This window comes from Nannobrachium achirus (genome assembly GCF_963921795.1).
Source record: "Nannobrachium achirus genome assembly, chromosome: 24".
Taxonomy (NCBI): Eukaryota; Metazoa; Chordata; class Actinopteri; order Myctophiformes; family Myctophidae; genus Nannobrachium; species Nannobrachium achirus.
The window spans coordinates 16,514,291-16,533,199 of NC_137831.1; the positions used below are offsets into that span (position 1 = coordinate 16,514,291).

At 44.0% G+C, this 18,909-nt stretch overlaps 1 protein-coding gene across 1 annotated transcript in view; it reads right to left on the bottom strand.

Moving 5' to 3' along the window:
* Window positions 1–18,909, bottom strand: part of LOC308280099 (rho GTPase-activating protein 6-like) — a gene marked incomplete at both ends in the record, with an annotated part of 289,879 nt that overhangs the window by 42,775 nt on the left and 228,195 nt on the right. Inside the window, 5 exons of the mRNA XM_080720362.1 lie at window positions 1,341–1,491; window positions 12,605–12,660; window positions 13,479–13,674; window positions 14,994–15,131; window positions 15,816–15,964. Coding sequence (XP_080576488.1) covers window positions 1,341–1,491; window positions 12,605–12,660; window positions 13,479–13,674; window positions 14,994–15,131; window positions 15,816–15,964 — 690 coding nt within the window. The remainder of the gene's footprint in view (window positions 1–1,340; window positions 1,492–12,604; window positions 12,661–13,478; window positions 13,675–14,993; window positions 15,132–15,815; window positions 15,965–18,909) is intronic.

Below are 18,909 nucleotides of genomic sequence, written 5' to 3' on the forward strand. Positions count from 1 at the left end.
GAATTTATGGCATGCATGTGAAAATAAAAACAAACTTAATACTTCCTATGGTTAATATGAGCATCAAATCAATATTTCAAATGTGTTTGTGTTTTGTTTTTTTGCACATGCATGCCATAAAAATGACACATGACATTTATGACATCATCAACTTGCGACAGGCATTTCCCCTACTGAGTGAAAGATTAGCTATTTCTAGAAGAAATGAAATATTTAAGGTGTTTTTAATTTTACATTGTAGTTATAGAGGACAATTATAATGTATTAAGACATATTTGTCGTATTAGTCAGGGATCACTTTAAGAAAATAACTTATTTTTCAAAACTTTGAAAAATAATAATATTAAGTTTTATCATTCACTGATATTTTCTGAATATTCCATTATTGTTCATTACTCAAAATAAAATAAAATAAAATAAATTATTCTATTATCAAATGATTTATTCTAATTGGCACTTAACACAACTAGTGCCTCTTAATCTGAAGGTTGCTTGTTGCCTTGGTGCCGCGTTGTTTCCTCCGTCGGCCGCCGCTATTATTTTGAAGGGCTGGAAGGGGGTTGTTTTTGTTTTTTTGGATTATCACTTGACGGCAACGATTACGTCATCTAGTCACATGACAGTGTGAGCCCAGAAGAGAAACATGTCTGCGCCCTGCCTTGTTTACATTAGATCTGGCTCAAAATGGCTCAAAATGTCTCTTTTGGAGTAAATGAAGTCTCTTTATGGGCCTCTCCATTGACTTAACATGGAGGAGCTTCACTTCGCGTGCACGCCCAACGTGCGTTTTAAACAAATCGTGGACATTACCGATGCGGCCGCGACCGGAGCGACTTTAAGTAAGTATTAATACATTTACTGTAAATACAGTAAGATTGACAGTGAGCGCTGTCAATGGCGTCATGTAGTCACCGATTTGAATGACGGTGAGGATCGTCAACAGCAGCAGAACAGTTAAACAAATAGCATTTCTCGTACCAAATTTCTTGTAGGCTGCAACTGTAACACCAATAATGAAAGTAGCTATTTTACTTAATAATGAACACGATTTGGAAAATGATATACTGCTATATTGCTAGCTATAGCAGTGACTGAGACAACAGGAAAAAAACAAAAACAAAAAAACAGAGCGCGAGTGTGCATGCCATCCGATCCGCGGCTGGTTATACCATTTCGGCCCTCATCAAGTCACCTTTCGTCCAATGCCTCAACTCTTGATGCTCGTCAGAGTGGGGGGTCCCCAGTTAAAATGTGATTATTTTGGGATCGCTGCCTGAAAAGGTTGAGAACCACTGCTCTAAACAACAAGCTAAAAAGAGCTAAAAAGCGCCAGCGCTCACGCATGGTGTTGATGAGCGGCGTGTACAGCTCCTTGGTGAGCAGCGGGTCGGGCATGTCTCTGAGGAACTCCTTCAGCAGGGCGGCCACGTCGTGCACGCTGTGCTCCTCGTCCAGCTGCACGTCCACCCCACGGTCAAACTCCTCACGCAGCTGAGAGAGAGAGAGAGAGATAGAGAGAGAGAGAGAGAGAGAGAGAGAATAAATGAAACATAGCGTTACTTCAGTGGTTCTCAACCTTTCAGTCCTGCTGATCGTTACATCACACTGTCATAATCCAATCCAATCTACTGTATGAACGCGGAGTCCTTTAACGCCAAGTTTAACTGTATTCCATTTGTTGCAATAAATGGTTAAATCTACTTTGACGTGAGTGTTCCTGACTTAATACAAGAGAAAGGGAGCAGGGGTCATCAATATGTCTGCACACGGAGACACATGTGTCTGTGGCAAGACTTGGCTAAACAAATTCTAGATTTTGTTTTTAGATAACATAACATTATAATAGACTTATTTTAATAATAAGACCACATTACTATGGTGGCACAGCTTAGGGGTAGAGAAACCTGATGAGCACTAAGAGTCTATTGTGAAAATAGCGCAGATCTACATGTGAGCATGTAGATTGGCTATTTTCACAATTTCTGCCTCTAATATTTAACAATTTGGCCAATGTTTAATTTGTCATTTTAGAAGTATTAAAAAGTTCTTAATTGTCACTTTAGAAATGTGCATATACCCTTATTTTGATAATAAGACCATATCACTGGGGTGGCATAGCTCAGGGGTAGAGAAACCGTCATTAGAGCACGAAGGGTTCCCAGTTCGAACCCGGGCTCCCCCTGAGTTAATGTCGAAGTGTCCTTGAACAAGACTCTGAACCCCTAGTTGCTCCCGGTGAGCAGGTTGGTGCCTTGCATGGTTTCCTCTGCCATTGGTGTATGAATGTGTGTGTGAATGGGTGAATGTAATGCACAATCTATGTAAAGCGCTACATAAATGCACCATTTACCATTTATTACTGAATGTCAGGCTCCAGGTTCTCTTCAGAATATGTACGACACTCATTTACCACAACACTATGGCATATTAAGATTCCACTAGCAAGTGTTTTATATAACTCTGAGAGTGTACGAATGGAACCAAATGGACCCTTGCTCCACAACATCGGATCCGGGTTCCTCCGATTCCTCCGGATTCTGGATCCCAACCCCTAATCATGGGTGCGCGGCGGTGACTCCAGGATACCCAGCCTCCCTCGCCTGTTTACGCAGCACTCATGTTCGTACAATCGCCGATCCTTATCTCTCTTTCAAGTCGGCAGAACCATGCATTGTACAGAGCGCCAGTGAGAAAGAGGGAATTCCCTTCGACGAGGGACTTATTTTCCTGCGTGTTTTTGGTGGAGGTCTTTTACCATTGATACGAGGCAATCCAAACAAGACCCTGTACGTGATCACAATGCATTAGATAAAAATCAACCACGTCAGCCTGTGTGTGTGTGTGTGTGTGTGTGTGTGTGTGTGTGTGTGTGTGTGTGTGTGTGTGTGTGTGTGTGTGTGTGCGCGCGCGCGCGCGTGCGTGCGTGCGTGTGTGTGTGTCCGTGCGTGCGCGTTTTCATGTTATTTCTTAAATACAAAGAGCCTGCAGGTTTCGGAAGAGGAAGGCTTGTGACCAGTGGTGGAACATGTACTCACATATTTTACTTTTTTACTTTTATTTTAAGTAAAAGTACCAATACTGCAATGTAGAAACACTATATTACAAGTAAAAGTCCGGAATTCAAAGTTTACTTGAATAGAAGTACAAAAGTATTGAAAACAGCCGATCTACACGCTCACAATGCGTTGCATCAGATCGACAAATGTCCGAATATAGGGCTGAAGTGGTTTTGTAATAAGAATCAAAATCTACAAAGTAACTTGTAACTAATGTTTTCAAATAATTGTAACGGAGCAAAGTACAATATCTGGATCCGAGACGTATAGTGGAAGTAAAAGTATTGGAAATTGGAAATACAAATAACACAAAAATGTACTTAAGTAAAAGTAGTCAGTTAGTTTACACTACCGCTTGTGACTATATGAGGTCATCGGTTCAGGTTTTTCAACTCAGACTGGCCTTGGAAAACCCAACGGAACAGAGTGAAATGTGTGAGAGGGCACATGCCCTTGAGCAGGGCATGTGCTGAGCCACAAAGCTGCCGCCGGACAGACAGCCAAGTAATGAGCAATCCCACTGCATCTGCCAAGATTAGCCAGTTTAAGCAACGCAACGGCAACGGCAGATGACAACGGTAACCGGAAATGATCCACGCTCGATAGATAAACCGCAGCCGTCTCTACAACGCCAGAAGGTCCCTTCCCACGTATAGCGCCTACTCCGTCTGCCGCGTGTATGCGTCACCATGCGAACCAAAGCGTTCAGTGAAAAGGGTGGGAGAACCCGTCGCCGCCGAGGCTTTGCTTAACCATTTTGACCGCTACGGCGATTACGTCATAGCAGCCGTAGTCCCGCCTCACGTTGCGGTAGTAGAAACGGTCTGCTTAATGTCGCTATTATAGTAACCATGCTACTGTATTTCATTTTATGTTAGATCTGCCCCCTCCATTCTTTTAAATCCAGGCTCAAAACCCTGTTTTACTCACAAGCATTTGAATCCCCCTGACACGTTTCATCATTTTTTTTTGTTGTTATCCTGTTGTTTTAGTTTGTTATGTTGTAATTGTTTTGATTATTATGAATCAAGATGTTTCCTTTACTATTGTTGTATTACATGTGATGTTGAAATGTCTGTATAGCACTATGGTACAATGAAAGTTGTTTTTAATTGTGCTCTATACATAAACGTGATTTGATTTGATTGGAAGATTATAGTAACCCAGGGGTGTCAATTGGGTATGGCAGGGGTATGCAGCTGCCATACCCTGGGTCCAGGGGGGACAATAAAAGTTACTTTTAAATATGAATCCATGAATGTCTCTGTGTCTATCTGTGCTGCTTATTATGTTGTTGAATTACAGTAAAATAACTACAAATGCAACATTTAACAAAATGGTCACTTTAACAAGGTATTACAATTATATTCTCCACACTTGTATTCTCCCCATCTTGACAGAATGGTATATTCCCAGGTTCCGTAGGTCAGCCTCACAGGTACAATGCATTATTGTTAACTCTTTTACTGCCACAGAATTGAACAAAAAGCTCAATCCACTGCCAGCTAAATTGAGAATTGTCGCTCATCTTTGAAGGCCTACTGGAGAAATTTGGTTTCGACTATAAAGACAACAATTATATGGCAACGAAGAATAGAATGTCTACTTTGCAACAGAAAAAGATTTCGAGTTTTTATCTTGTTCTGTTCATTAGCTAGAAGCTGCAGAATGTGGCCTAAAAACAGCTCTTTGAGAACATAAAGCTGAGAAAAATGCATTTTTGTGAAGAATACATTTTCAGGCAGAAATCTCTCTTTAGCCTTTTATTGTTGGCTTCAGTAACATCACACCTATGATCAGTGGTTGTTTACAAACAAATTCAAAAAAATAAAAACAAGAAAAAGTGTCTTTTTACACACTTTTAGTGTGTAAGAGAAGTAAGAGCAGTAGTAAGAGCAGTGCAGAACATTGACACAGTGACATGAGCTTCAGCCTGAATCCTGCTTCAGCTTTCAGGGTTCTCTTTATCTCACTGTGACACTACATGTCTACAGTACAGAGTGTATATGTGTGTGTGCGTGCGTGCGTGCGTGCGTGCGTGCGTGCGTGCGTGTCATTCAGCCTGCACAGGGCCTGGGGCTCCATTCTGTTTCACTCCAGCCAGGCTCCTCCGGAAGGGCTCCACCGGGTCTGCTGAACTCGTACACGAGCCCATGGTCGATCTGTAAATTATACAAATACATAATTACTATAAAATACATGAAAAATAGTACACCTTCAAGCTCACAACGCGTCACAGCAGAATGCGTGGAGGTTGGGGGCCTACTATTTTCATCAAAAGGCCGTTTTAGAAATGTCAACCCCTGCCTCTCTAACATTCTATGCACTTCCTGCTTACCACACAAATATATATATATATATATATATATAGTAATTATGTAAAAACAGCATTCATGGTCTGGAGAGGGCACTTTTTACAGATGGATAAAAGGGCAGGGGCTCAAGCCCCCTTTGATGTCTATGTGAGCATGTGCATGGTGCTAAGTCTGATTTACAGAAAAAAGTTTGTTTTTCCACGATGTGGAAATGAAGAAGTAGGCTCATCATCATCGTCGACTCATCATCTAAAATCATAGCCAGGAAAATATCAAATAGTTTATATCTAAACAAATCAATTTACAATTTTGACATTTAGCAAATGACTTACAATAAGTTCATATATAACATAAAATGCAGTTATAGTAAATAGTTACCATGCATTTACTGTCACAGTGAAATTCCCTTTATACCCTGTATACCTATATAAACTAGACCAGGTCAACCTGGTTGTGCCAGACCCTGTCTGTCATCATCATTTATGACATCATACCTTTTATAGACATGTCATCATCATGTCATCATCATATATACCCTTTATATAGAAAACCCGGACAGACATTTGCTTATGTAGGCCTACCCATTTCATGGGTCTGGCAAATGTCACAATGCAACATAGCTCTGTTTACACAAAGCTGTACTCCCTCCAACTGTATATATGTTCCCCATTTTCAACAGTTTTTGCCAGACCCATGAAATGGGTAGGCCTACATAAGCAAATGTCGGTCTGTCTGTCCGGGTTTTCTATATAAAGGGTATATATGATGATGACATGATGATGACATGCCTACAAAAGGTATGATGTCATAAATGATGATGACAGACAGGGGGTCTGGCACAACCAGGTTGACCTGGTCTAGTTATTTGTAACACTTGCTTTGGCAATGTAAACGTATGTTTTCTCATGCCAATAAAGCTCCTTTGAATTGAACTGAAAAGCTACATCATCAGCTACTGATGATGATGATGATGATGACGATAAAAAGAAACCTCTCCCTCTCTCTCACACACACACACACGCATCGTACGCACGCACACACAAACTAAGCCAATAAATCCTAAATTCCCATCAAATAATCCTATTTTAATATAGTTTTTATTGGGGGTAAGTAGCAAAGTACAACACAGGTCAAAAAGTCAGTTTCCCCTTTTACATAGGAAACACAAGAAAAAACAGACAAAAAGACAAAGACAGACCAAAACAAAAAGACAAAAAAAACAGCCAAACCCATCAAATAATCCTAGTAGGCTGTGCAGTGCACGTACACTACACGCGGTACGTGCACGCGCGTGATAGGAACTCCACGTGTGTCCTGAGTAGCGACAAAAACAAACCAAGCACGTGGATCCTAACTGCTTGGATCAAGTTACTGATCCGGTCCGGATACGGAAACATTTCTTGCATGTATGTGTACGTGTAAATAGCCGGATGCAGTAGGCGGGCTCTAGACCGGATCCCAATGTCGGAGTGGCAACACGTCGCAATGGAAAACCGTTACCCTATCTCACTGATCACTGACCATCCCCCCATCCCAGGCTTCCAGTTCCACACGGATGCTCTGTTATCACACAGTATACAACTATATACAGTATACAACTATACAATACATACATGCACTGGATTGGAAGTCTTACTTTGGACAGTAGAATCGTGGCCTCTGTTCTCCGAGGGGTCTCTACGCGGAAGCCATTCTTCATTGGCCAAATCGCCCAGTTCGTCTGTCTCTTCGCGGCGGTGGCGGCGGTACATGGGTCTCTGCTGCTGCGGCGATGTGAGCCCCCGGGCGGGGGGATCCATCCTACACGGGGGTCGAGCTCCGTCGGGATCGGTTTCCACAATATCACGAGGCTCTTGATCCACTTCTGGACCCCGGTTCTTCGCGACTGGCACCATCTTCAATCTTTTTATCTTCAATACCAACGGCTACAGTGATCTTTTTCTCTTCTTCTTCATCATCATCATCATCATGATCATCATCACGACCACCACCACCATTCGTGGGCGCTGCCTGGTCCTGAGTCACCAACGCGGGTAGGTTTGTAATCCTAATTATAACAAAGTTTGTTTCTATCCGTGGATCTGCTCTGCTGCTGGCTGCTGCTCCGGCCAGGGGGGGAGGGTCGCACTTCGGCGGAATGATACCAGCAAGTTGAGGCTGAGTTGGCCTAATACATCTCAATATTCTAGTACTGCTAAATACTACTACCTACTACAATTACTATACTACTAATACTATAAAACAACTGATTTCCGACAAAATGATCGCTTTTACCAACGTTTCTCTCTCTCTTTCTCTACTAACAGCCCGATGCATAAAACAATATAGTCCCTCGAGGCTGCTAGCAGCTAGCAGTGGCGTCAGTTCAGAACAAGCTAAGGTATGGCAACATGACTGGTGTCTGGTGAAGACACCAGTCATGTTGCCATACCTTAGCAACAGGCACGATGAAAAGTACATTTTTATTATTTCCCCCTGTCAAGGTATGGCAGCTGCATACCCCTGCCATACCCAATTGACGCCCTGGCAGCTAGGCAGGCGCAGAGTCGCTCTGGGCAGGCGGAGCCAGGACAGTCTGTTTTTTTTTTTTTTATGAACGGTTTCCGGCTGTCCTCAAAACGACACCACGACCAATTATGCATTCAAAAGTTGCGCAAGGACGTCTTTTATCATAATCCATAAAAAACATCAAACGAACGAACGGCCGTATTGGCCCTACTCGACCTCAAGAATTGGGGCGAACAGGAACGTTCAAAGCAGTATAAGAGTTAATTGTGGCACGTTTACTAACATGCCAAGTTTAGCTGCACTTGAACAACCGTTCCAGGCTGCCATATCCAGCCCAAGAAACTGTAGAAACGGGGGGGGGGGGGGGGGGGGGGGAATAAAATGTACTTCTTAACTCATTTGTAGCCGATCCCGAGTATACTCGCGAAATATACTCGAGTATTTAGAGTGCCGATCCCGAGTATACGCGCGAGGGCTACGTACGGTCCGTTGGAAAGTGCTGGCACGGGTGGACTCGCCGATTCATCATCATCGCGCACCCACGTGCACACAATAGTGATCCCTTAACATGGAAGCCAACGGTCTTTCTCATCTTTGATGTCCATTTTGTCCAAAAAACACTTTTGATGCCAAGGATGGCATTGGATTCTCACTAAAATAGTACAAGCTGAAAGGCATCGATCCGCCATTACTGTTTACGCTTTGGACGACAACACTTCCGTCAAGTAAGGAAACATCGTCAAGTAAGGAATTGAGAGCGCGATCTACTTCCGGCCTTCAAAATAAGAGACTGGCCGTGGACGGAGCAGGCAGCCGGCAGCCTGGATTTTTAACCCTTTCATGTCTGGAGCACTAAATGGGTTAAAATAAATGTATCATGCCTGTTGCTAAGGTATGGCAACATGACTGGTGTCTTGCACGCGCGTGTGCAAGGAAAAACGTACATATGTGAAACTTGGAGATACAAGGTTTCCGCCCGACAGTGACGATTTGTTTGTTCGGGAAATCACAGATAACACACTTAAGAGGGTAAACACATCGATTGCCACTGTGACTCAATCCATGCTTACATGTCACGCGTGGGCATACACTGCATGTGTGTTAAGAGCGTGTGCTTGTTTGCACTTGAATGGAGCATGCTAATGAGTGTCTGTGTGTGTGTGTGTGTGTGTGTGTGTGTGTGTTTGGAAAATACACTGCGCAAACAGACAGGTGGAGGGGGTGGAGGAGGGGGTACTTGAGTGTGAAGGAGAGGGGGCACGTGAATCCCTGAGAGGGCACGTGTATCTGTGAGCAACGCATCACAAAAGAAGCTGTGGTGCAAGCAGTACTCTTTTTAAGTGAAAGTAGCATACCACAATGTACAAATACTCTATTACAATTAAAAAAGGTTTTATTCCAAACTGTACTTGAGTAAACATACTAAAGCAGGGGTCTTCAACAGGGGGTCCGCGACCCCTAGGGGGTCCGCGTTTTTTTTTTCTTTTTTGCCATTTTCCACATTTATGTTAAATAAATAAATCATGATTCTATCCATTTTGAATAGCTTGAATACATGATTACTATGCAATTGACAGATTGTTGATATTATTGACATTTGTTCTCAGTTAATAAGTAGTAGAAATGGTAGTGGTATGCCCACCCTGCTCGCTGTAACTTGTACTTGTTTAAAATAAAAAAAATATGTCGTAGCCCCGACCCCCCCACCCTACGAGGTGGTAGGGGGGCCCTGCTCCATCTCCCCATCAGTTTGGGGGTCCCCGGCCTGAAAACGTTGAAGACCCCTGTACTAAAGTATTGGCATCAATACGTACCTAAAGTCAAAGTAAAATACTTCTAAATTTTGTGAGCTTGTATTTCTTTTAATAACTTATGTATTCATTCTATAAATTTGTTTAGCTCATTCCCTGCTAGGCCCGATAGTCCAGAGAATATGCAAATCTCTCTCCCCGCCAGGCCCGATAGTCCCGAGATTTTCCCGTTTTTGCTGTGAGCAATGTACACACACGTGGTGCATGATCTAGGCATGGACATGACATTATCAGTGCACTATGAATTACATGGAAGTCTATGGAGAGAGGCATAATGAGAGTACGAAGGTATTTGCAAATGGCAGGGTATGAGTTAGTATGACTAAAACAAAAAACATATTCTACACCAGTGGTTCTCAACCTGTGGGTCGTGACCCCCAGAGGGGCCCCCAAATTATTTTGGGTGGTCCCCAGATGTTTAGCTAAATGTTAACATTGCTTTCTCGCTCAACAGTAAACAGACCAACATACAGTATAAGTGTGTACAGGGTATCTGCACATTTCTAAAATGACAATTTAAGGACTTCAAAGACCTTTTTAGTACCTCTGGTCAAACATTGGTCAAATTGTCAAATATTAGAGGCAGAAAGTGTGAAAATAGATCTACATGCGTTGCGAGGCGTTGTGAGCGTCAAACCAAATGTAATGCCACTCTACACTACAGCATTTGGGATTTGCCTTCATCATACAAAATCTGCAACATTACTATTTTTCAGAATAATAATAATGGTGCAAAACTGTTTGCCTCTGAGATGTAGTGGTGATGAAACATTCAAGTAGAGTAAAAGTACCCTCACAGCTGTATTCAAGTGCAGCACTTGAGTAAATGTAGTTATTTTCCACCGCAGAAAAGAATAAGGCACACACAGGCTGTTGAATGGAGACGCGGGCCCTTGTGGTAATGAGATGTGGCGTGCAACAATGAGGCACCGAGCATGTTGTTAGCCAACATAAGACCTCTTCATTCATGGATGAGGGTGTCTGTTGCCTTGTGACTGTGTATTAATATTCCTGCTTCACTGAGACAGGCAATAAACAACAACAACATGCTTCACGAGTTGTTACGCAACATGGCCGCGTTCCAAGTAGGACGAAGGGTGAAGTATTGGGCGGCTTTTTGTTGCTTTGTTGTTGTTGGAAAGACGGATACTGTATGAGTTATACTGCATGACATAGTTCAGCGATTCAAGGAAGGCACTCCCTCACCAGTGTTCATTTCGTTGACTAAAACTATGACGATGTTCGTCGACTATACCTTTTTTCACTGAGAGACTAAATAAAGACTAAGCTATGATTGCGACTGTAGGTCGCAGTTAACTATGAAAACTGGCACATCTTGTTCGCGTATCTCTGTAGGTCACGCTTGACACTGTACACATCACGGTGACATCACAGGTCCCTGACACATCACTGTGACATCACAGGTCTATGGGTTTGTCGCTCTGACATCAAACTGGGGAACCACTCTTAACAGAATGGGTTTGCCGCTCTGACATCACGCTCTGGCTTCACTGTGATGGCACAATAACAGAATCCCTTTTATGCCAATATATGGAGTTCCCTAGCTGATGTCATCAATATTAAGCCCATATCTAACAGGACTTCATATGAGAATGCCCATATATGGAGGCCACATCGGGCACATACCACACTAACAGAATCCATATAATTATGGCCAAGACAGCCCATATCTGTGTGGCTGGTTCTACAGAAAGGTATCTCCATGTATGGACATAAAAGGTTATGATGTCAGATGTCATAGACATCCTAGGACTTTCACATAATGAATAACTGAGTAAGCATGTTTGGGCTCTCACAGCATATCTCCATATACAGTACATGGATCTCCATATATGGGTACCAGGGGTCTCCATATATGGGTAACTGGTCCGATATACATCACTGGCCAGATGGCAAAGAATTGGCATGTCGCCCTGAGGCAATATATCGTCAATTTCCTTGACAAATAAAAACTAGACTAAAATGTTAGGGAGGGATTAGTGCAGAAGAGATTCATTAGAACTAAAAGACAAGTCATTTTATGTTTGGTTGCGTTCGGGTGTTGCACTCAGAAAATAGAAGACCTACAAGCTCACAACGCATCGCGCTGCGACATGTTATGAGGTTGTAGATCGGCTATTTTCAGCATGCAACCAAGTGTGAAATCAGCCATTATGATGCCATCAAGACCTGCCAAAATACATTTTTGAACAAAACTTTTCGTTGGAAAGGTCCGGTTCAACTACAAAAAGACGTCACTTGCATCTTCTGAAAAGCATTACCCCGAGTCAGAGTTCGAAAAGCTGCACGTTGGAAAGTCGAAAGGTTTGGTGGTCGGAGACAGTATGGACAGTCCTTTAAGTTAAGGCACAAGAGCTGGTACTTAAAGGGCCACTTCACCTCTGGGACAACCCTATCTTATTTTATTGTTGTTTAGGACACGTTCAACACAATCCTGAGTTATTTTTTGTGTTCAGTCTGTTTTTTTAGATATTTTAGTATTCAGCATGTACTGGTGATGCGTTTTGCATCATCCAGTGATGCGTTTTGCATCATATGATGCAAAATGCATCACTAGCACATGCTGAATACTAAAATATCTCAAAAAACAGACTGAACACAAAAAATAACTCAGGATTGTGTTGATCGTGCCCCAAACAACAATAAAATAAGATAGGGTTGTCCCAGGGGTGAAGTGGCCCTTTAAGACAATCAAAATACAGCTAAACAAACACTGAGGTTGTTGTGAGCTAATCTCTCAAGAACAGATGTAGTGCTAGGAACAAAACAGAGAGGGCGCTGCTTTTCCCTATTCTTTGCCGAGCCAGGTTGTGAGCTAAGCTAACGCGTGCCAAAATGGGGGTCTTTGAAATGGGATAAAAAGGTTGATAATCACTGGCTTTGGTGGCCTCACCTGTCGCACCCTTTTCTTGGAGCTCCCCACCCTGAAGATCCCCACCGTCTGCAGACCTGGGGAGAGAACAGAACAGAGAAACAGTTATGGCTAGGGATGGGATGATATGAAAAAGCCCCTATTAGAGTCGGTACCGCAGTGAAGAGCTATCCACCGCGGTGTAGTCTTTTTGAGTCATAAAACTACAACGTTGCGTCATTCCTCGCGGTGAAGAGCTTTCCACCTCGAGTCCCGACACATCTCTCTGTTTTTACTTTCAGACAGATAGGCTCTTCACCCCGTTCACTGATTGGTCGATCTGGACCAGTCAGTCACAGAGAATAGGACTCCACCGTGACTGACTATGATTAGAGGGTGCAATTGTGTCAGCAGTCTGCAGAGCATGGCCCTTCTGGCCCCATTCCTATGGGCTGATAATACATGATAACTGGCCATTGTATAACATGATAACATCAGAAGCGGGTGCTATGATGGCCTTCACTTATTTTCTGACTTGAGGTGGAAAGCTTTCCACCTAAAATTTGCGGTGGATAGCTCTTCACCCTGAACTCTGATAGAGGCTTACAGTGACCAAAGAAACTGCGATTTGGGGTTGAAGCAGCTGGCATGGATAGCCTATGCACATTTCTAAAGTGACAAATAAGGACTTTTTAATACCTTGACAAATCAAACATTGTCCAAATTGTCAAATATTATGGCAGGCATTGTGAAAAATAGCTGATCTTCTATTTTCACAATAGAACTGTGTTACACAAAATGTAATGCCTCAACTCTTAGTGCTCCTCAGGGCGGGGGACCCCAGTTAAAGAGGTTGAGAACCAATGGCTTATTTCTCTCGCAAAAAAACAAGTGACAACAATGGCTCCTTGTTCACCGTTCTTCTCCACGTGCTGGCAGCAGCTGTCCACCACGCGCGGCACCTGTCTGTAGATGGGGTTGAGGCTGAGCCGCTTGTCGCGGTGCTTCTCCTTCTTGTTGGCCGTGTCGGCGGGCAGCGACAGCTGCAGCGCCTCCAGCAGGCGCGACTGGCTGTCGTCCAGGTCCGTGATGGAGTCCACCGACATCGCCCCCTGGAGGATGAGATGAGAACACACACCGGGGATGTGAACGGGATGGAAGGACAGAGGAGCGCCGATCTGAAGAATGAATGAATTCATTGAGCCATTTACTGTAGGCCTGAACAGGGGTGTCGCACCAAATTCTGGGCCCTGGGTACAAGGATTCACTGCGGGGCCCCTGTGCTTTAACTATTGAAAAATAGCAGATATACAAGCTCACAGCGCGGCACCGAGTGCCGCGCTGCAAGCTTGTAGATCTGCTATTTTTTTTTTTAAATCATGAAAATCTTTGAATATTTCAAATCCTTCTGAGGTTTTTTGGAAAAACCTATGTTTCTATGTCAGTGGAGCTCAAACCTTTTCATGTGAAGGACCCCCAAAATGGTATGTATTTGGCCATGGAACCCCATCTCAAAATATTTAGTTCCAGGGACCCCCCAGAAGCAAAATTTGAGTTACAAATGTGCTTAAAAATACATACTGTATATTCAAAGATTTGTGCACATTTTCACGACTTTTCAAAAATAGCAGATCTACAAGCTCACAGCGCGACACTCGGTGCCGCGCAGTGAGCTTGTATATCTTCTATTTTTCAATAGCTAAAGTACAAAATAATTAAGGCCCCTCCACCACCTTGGGCCCTAGTAACTCAGTCCCACTTTCCTACCCCTTGTGACGCCCCTGGGCCTGAACGCAAATATGTGTCACTTTAGATTTGAACCACTTTAACCCTTATTTTTATGCTTTAACTATTAAATAGTGCCGAATCTGCCGATCCCGAACAAGTTTGTTCGGCAAGAGACAATTTTTTTTTTTTTTCTATTTTACTTACCCTGAGCTGCTTGTAGAGACTCGGGTGGTCCTGGCTCGTCCTACGCTTTCCAAGGAGCCGAGCTACGTGCTCCGACGATTTATTCCATTGAAAATGGCCAGATGCCAAATTTACAGCCCCCCAATTTTCACTGAATCTATCCTGTCGGCGGCGCGACGCTTCCCGGGGTGCCGATCCCGAATTAATTCGGCTTTTTATATAAAATTAATTAAACACTCGGAGGCCTTACTGAAGCCTGAGGCAAAATTTTCCACCAGGCCGTCTCCCGCGATCTGTTTACATCGGCCCGCGAGAGGGTCACGCCACTGAAACGCGCCGCCGAATCCAATGCATTCTCACATCTTTGAAGCTCATTATCTCTGAACTATGCTTTTATGGAAGTGGACAAGGTTTATTTACGGCTAAATTGCCGAAAATTGGGCTTCTAACATGAGTGATGGGCTATAGCTAAGTTGAAGCTAACTTCATCCGGGTCATTTTCATGACGTGTTGTGCTCACCCTCCGGCGTGCCCGCGGGGCGGGCTCGGGCGTGTTGGGCGACGTGTTGCACGTCTCGTTGGCCGTCTCCGACGCGGAGCTGAGGGACGAGTTGCTGCTGGACAGTTCCTTGTTGGAGGGACGCTTAGCGGTGGCGAACTGGACACGCACGCACGCACGCACGCACGCACGCACGCACGCGCGCACACGCACACGCACACGCACACGCACACGCACACACACACACACACACACACACACACACACACACACAGTGTGAGTGACAGGTGTTGGTTTTGACTGCACATTTTTCATTTAGGTTCATAGTCTTCCGAATTAAATTTCATTTAGCTTTGGTCATAATTTGGTCATCTGAAATGTTTTAGCTTCGGTCTATATTTAGTCGACTAAATATCATATGATTGCGACCGCCAGGTCGCAGTTTTACTATCAAAACCTCCACCGGCTGTCAGTCAGTCAGTCAGTCAGTCCGTCAGTCAGTCTGTCACGTCACACGTCACACTTTTCTCCTACTCATATCTCCGCCACCGTTGCCCCGATCCATGCCAAACTTTGCACCCACACTCCTTGGCTGCCAAACCACAACCCCCACCCCTCATTTCTCACATGGACCTCTTCTAGCGCCACCATGAGGCCGATTCTTGCAAGACACATTTTTGGACACTGCTCCTACAGATTTTGCCCTAAAATCACACAAACCCGTACACACACAGTATCTCTAAAGTCAAAGCTTATCTCCCTTACTGTTTTTTTTAATATATAAAAAACCTCACTTTGAGAACCACAAAGAGAGAGATAGATTTTGGTAAAAAATAAACCTACCTGTATAATTGAGGAGACCAGGTCAGAGGGGTCCTTGTGGTCGTCGCGCTGAGGCGGGTCCTGGCGGAAGCTGTCCTGGCGCTGCCTGTGCGTCCTGTCGTTGGCGATGACCTGCGACAGGGGGATGCTGAAGGCCTGGGGGACACATTCTGACAGGCAGGGAGGGGGAGGGGGGAGGCAGGGAGGAAGAGGAGGAGGAGGAGGAGGGGGAAAGTAAATAATAGTAAAAAATCACACCCAATGTGAAGTGAGCGGTGGTCATAACGTCTTCAGACTAGGATTTGAGTCTAGGATGTACAGGCTATGCTACACACACATGTTTTACTATGGCAAAACGCTGAGGAAAAAGGCTACAGACACACGCACAGCCACTCTATGGAGCGGCTTACCACCGCTCAAAAACACAACAAAACTTAGTTTCAAGGGTAACAATACTTGCATAGAAATAGAAATTAACAACCCATTTAGAACGGGTAAACGTTATTGTGTATCATTATTTTATGCTTTAACTATTGAAAAATAGCAGATATACAAGCTCACAGCGCGGCACCGATTGTAGATCTGCTATTTTTGAAAAATCGTGAAAATTAGAATTTTGACCCGATTCTATAAGTGTCTTTTGAATCCTTCAAAGATTTTTTGTAAAAACCTATGTTTCTATGTCAGCAATCTATAGCCATCGTCAAAGAAAAGCTCCTTTTCACTCAACTGGAGCTCAGTTAGTCTGTTCTTGAGAGACTACTATGTCAGTGGTTCTCAAACCTTTTCATGTGAAGGACCCCCAAAACGAAACGGTGTGATATCAGTGATGTCAGCATGCAGATGGTCAGACAGACATTCTCTAAGTTAAATAGTTAGATATACCAACTAGGGTAACAATAGAAAGAAAGGAAAAAAGGGAGGAGACCTCAATCGTGAATGCAATTAAACCCATTGATTCAAAACAGTGGTGCTCAGGTGCATCCAGACGCAAAGATTTATGGGGGTCCTAATTTACTGGGCTCTAAACTTCGTAAACTGGACCTGAGTTAATTGGCTCTATACTGTTTTTTCTGTCCACACCAAATCTCTCACAACACAATGTTTTGCTACTTGTTGTGAGCTTGTATTGTATGCTATTTTGGGCATTTTATCCCCCAGAATATTATGGCTGCTGGGGTTCAAGTGGTTAGAGAAAGAGAGCTAGAGAAAGAAAGAGTTGTTTACAGAATCGGCGGACGGTCTCCAAAGAGACGCTTAATGACCTCCGCCAGAGTTCATATTTTATGGCCGTCGTCATTAAACCGGCCGCGACACATGTTTACCATCGGAACCCGTCTGATAAAAAAAGAAAAGGTCTGATAAACAGTACTTATACAGCTGCTTAACACAAATAAGACATCGCAGAACATCGGCACTGGTGGCCAATAAGACCCGCACTTGAAATAATACAGCTAATCTCTGCATAATGGTGGATAAAAGAACAAAACACGGCAGCTTTTGATGAAGACTTTTCCCAACAAGGTTGAGAGTTGACTCGATGAGTTATTCTTTAGAAGCCGTTCCCCGGCCCACCAGTGTTGCCATGTCTGCTTGTTATACGTGACTTTGGGCTTGTTTTTCTATAACAGAAAAAAAACGCGTTGTGAGCTTGTAGAACTGCTATTTTCAGCATGCAACCAAGTGTGAAATCAGTCATTACGATGCCATCAAGGCCTAACAACATACATTTTAGTTGACAAAATCAACTGTAGATTTAGTCGCCTAAAACGTATGATATTTAGTCGACTAAAATTTGACTAAAACCAAAACATTTTTCAGGTGACTAAATTATGACTAAAATTAAATGTCATTGTATTCAAAAGACTATGGCTAAAAACCAAACTTAAACCAGTGGTTCTCAAACATTTTCATGTCAAGGACCCCCAAATTAATTTGTAATTGTCCACAATTACAACCGTCCGCGGCCCACAATTTGGGTCCCGACCCACTGATTGGGAAACAGGAGTGCGCCAGAGGGTTCACGCCGGCTAACAAAAGATGAACATATTTTTCAAAATAATGTGTAATAATAATATGTTCCTTTCGGCTGCTTCTCTGCACATCCACACAGACGCACACCCCTTATAGGGAACACACCACACACACGCGCACACACACACACACACACACACACACACACACACACACACACACACTGAAGTCCCACTATAAGCCTCCACAGGCCGCAAGTTCTGCTATGCACACAGCCATACACAGGGGCGTCGCACCAAATTCTGGGCCCTGGGTACAAGGATTCACTGCGGGCCCCCCATGAATGTTAACTATTGAAAAATAGCAGATATACAAGCTCGCAGCGCTGCACCGAGTGCCGCGCTGCGAGCTTGTAGATCTGCTATTTTTGAAAGAATTGTGAAAATGTGTGCAAGAAACCTATGTTTCCATGTCAGTGGTGCTCACACTTTTTCATGTCAAGAACCCCCAAGATGACTATGTATTTGGCCACGGACCCCCTATATATATATATATATATTCAAAGATTTGCACACATTTTCACGACTTTTCAAAAATAGCAGATCTACAAGCTCGCAGCGCGGCACTCGGTGCCGCGCTGTGAGCTTGTATATCTGCTATTTTTCAATAGCTAAAGTTACTAGGGCCCCTCCACCTTGGGCCCTAGTAACTCAGTCCCACTCCCCCCCCTTGTGACGCCCCTGGCCATACAGCCCGAGCCAGCGGATGAGAAAAGGCAGTCCAGCTGTTCTACTGTTGTACGTGTGTGTGTGTGTGTGTGTGTGTGTGTGTGTGTGTGTGTGTGTGTGTCAATAGAGAAAGGCATGTGAGTAGTTTCAGAAGACCACAAGTGACTGAAGGAGGGGGGGGGGGAGGGAGGGGGGAGGGAGGAGGGAGGAGGGAGGATGTGGTCGCTGCTCTACACAACCACTAACACTTCGACACGGTGGGTTTGCTCCGCAGGCCTCGATCGCACTGTGACGGCAACACAGGTTCACGTAACCAGGGACGTGCTGGCCATTGGGACAAAGTGGGACAACTCCCGAACGGCCGGTTCATTCCCGGCCGGTCCAGGCCGGCCATTAGGTGGTCCAGGCCATTA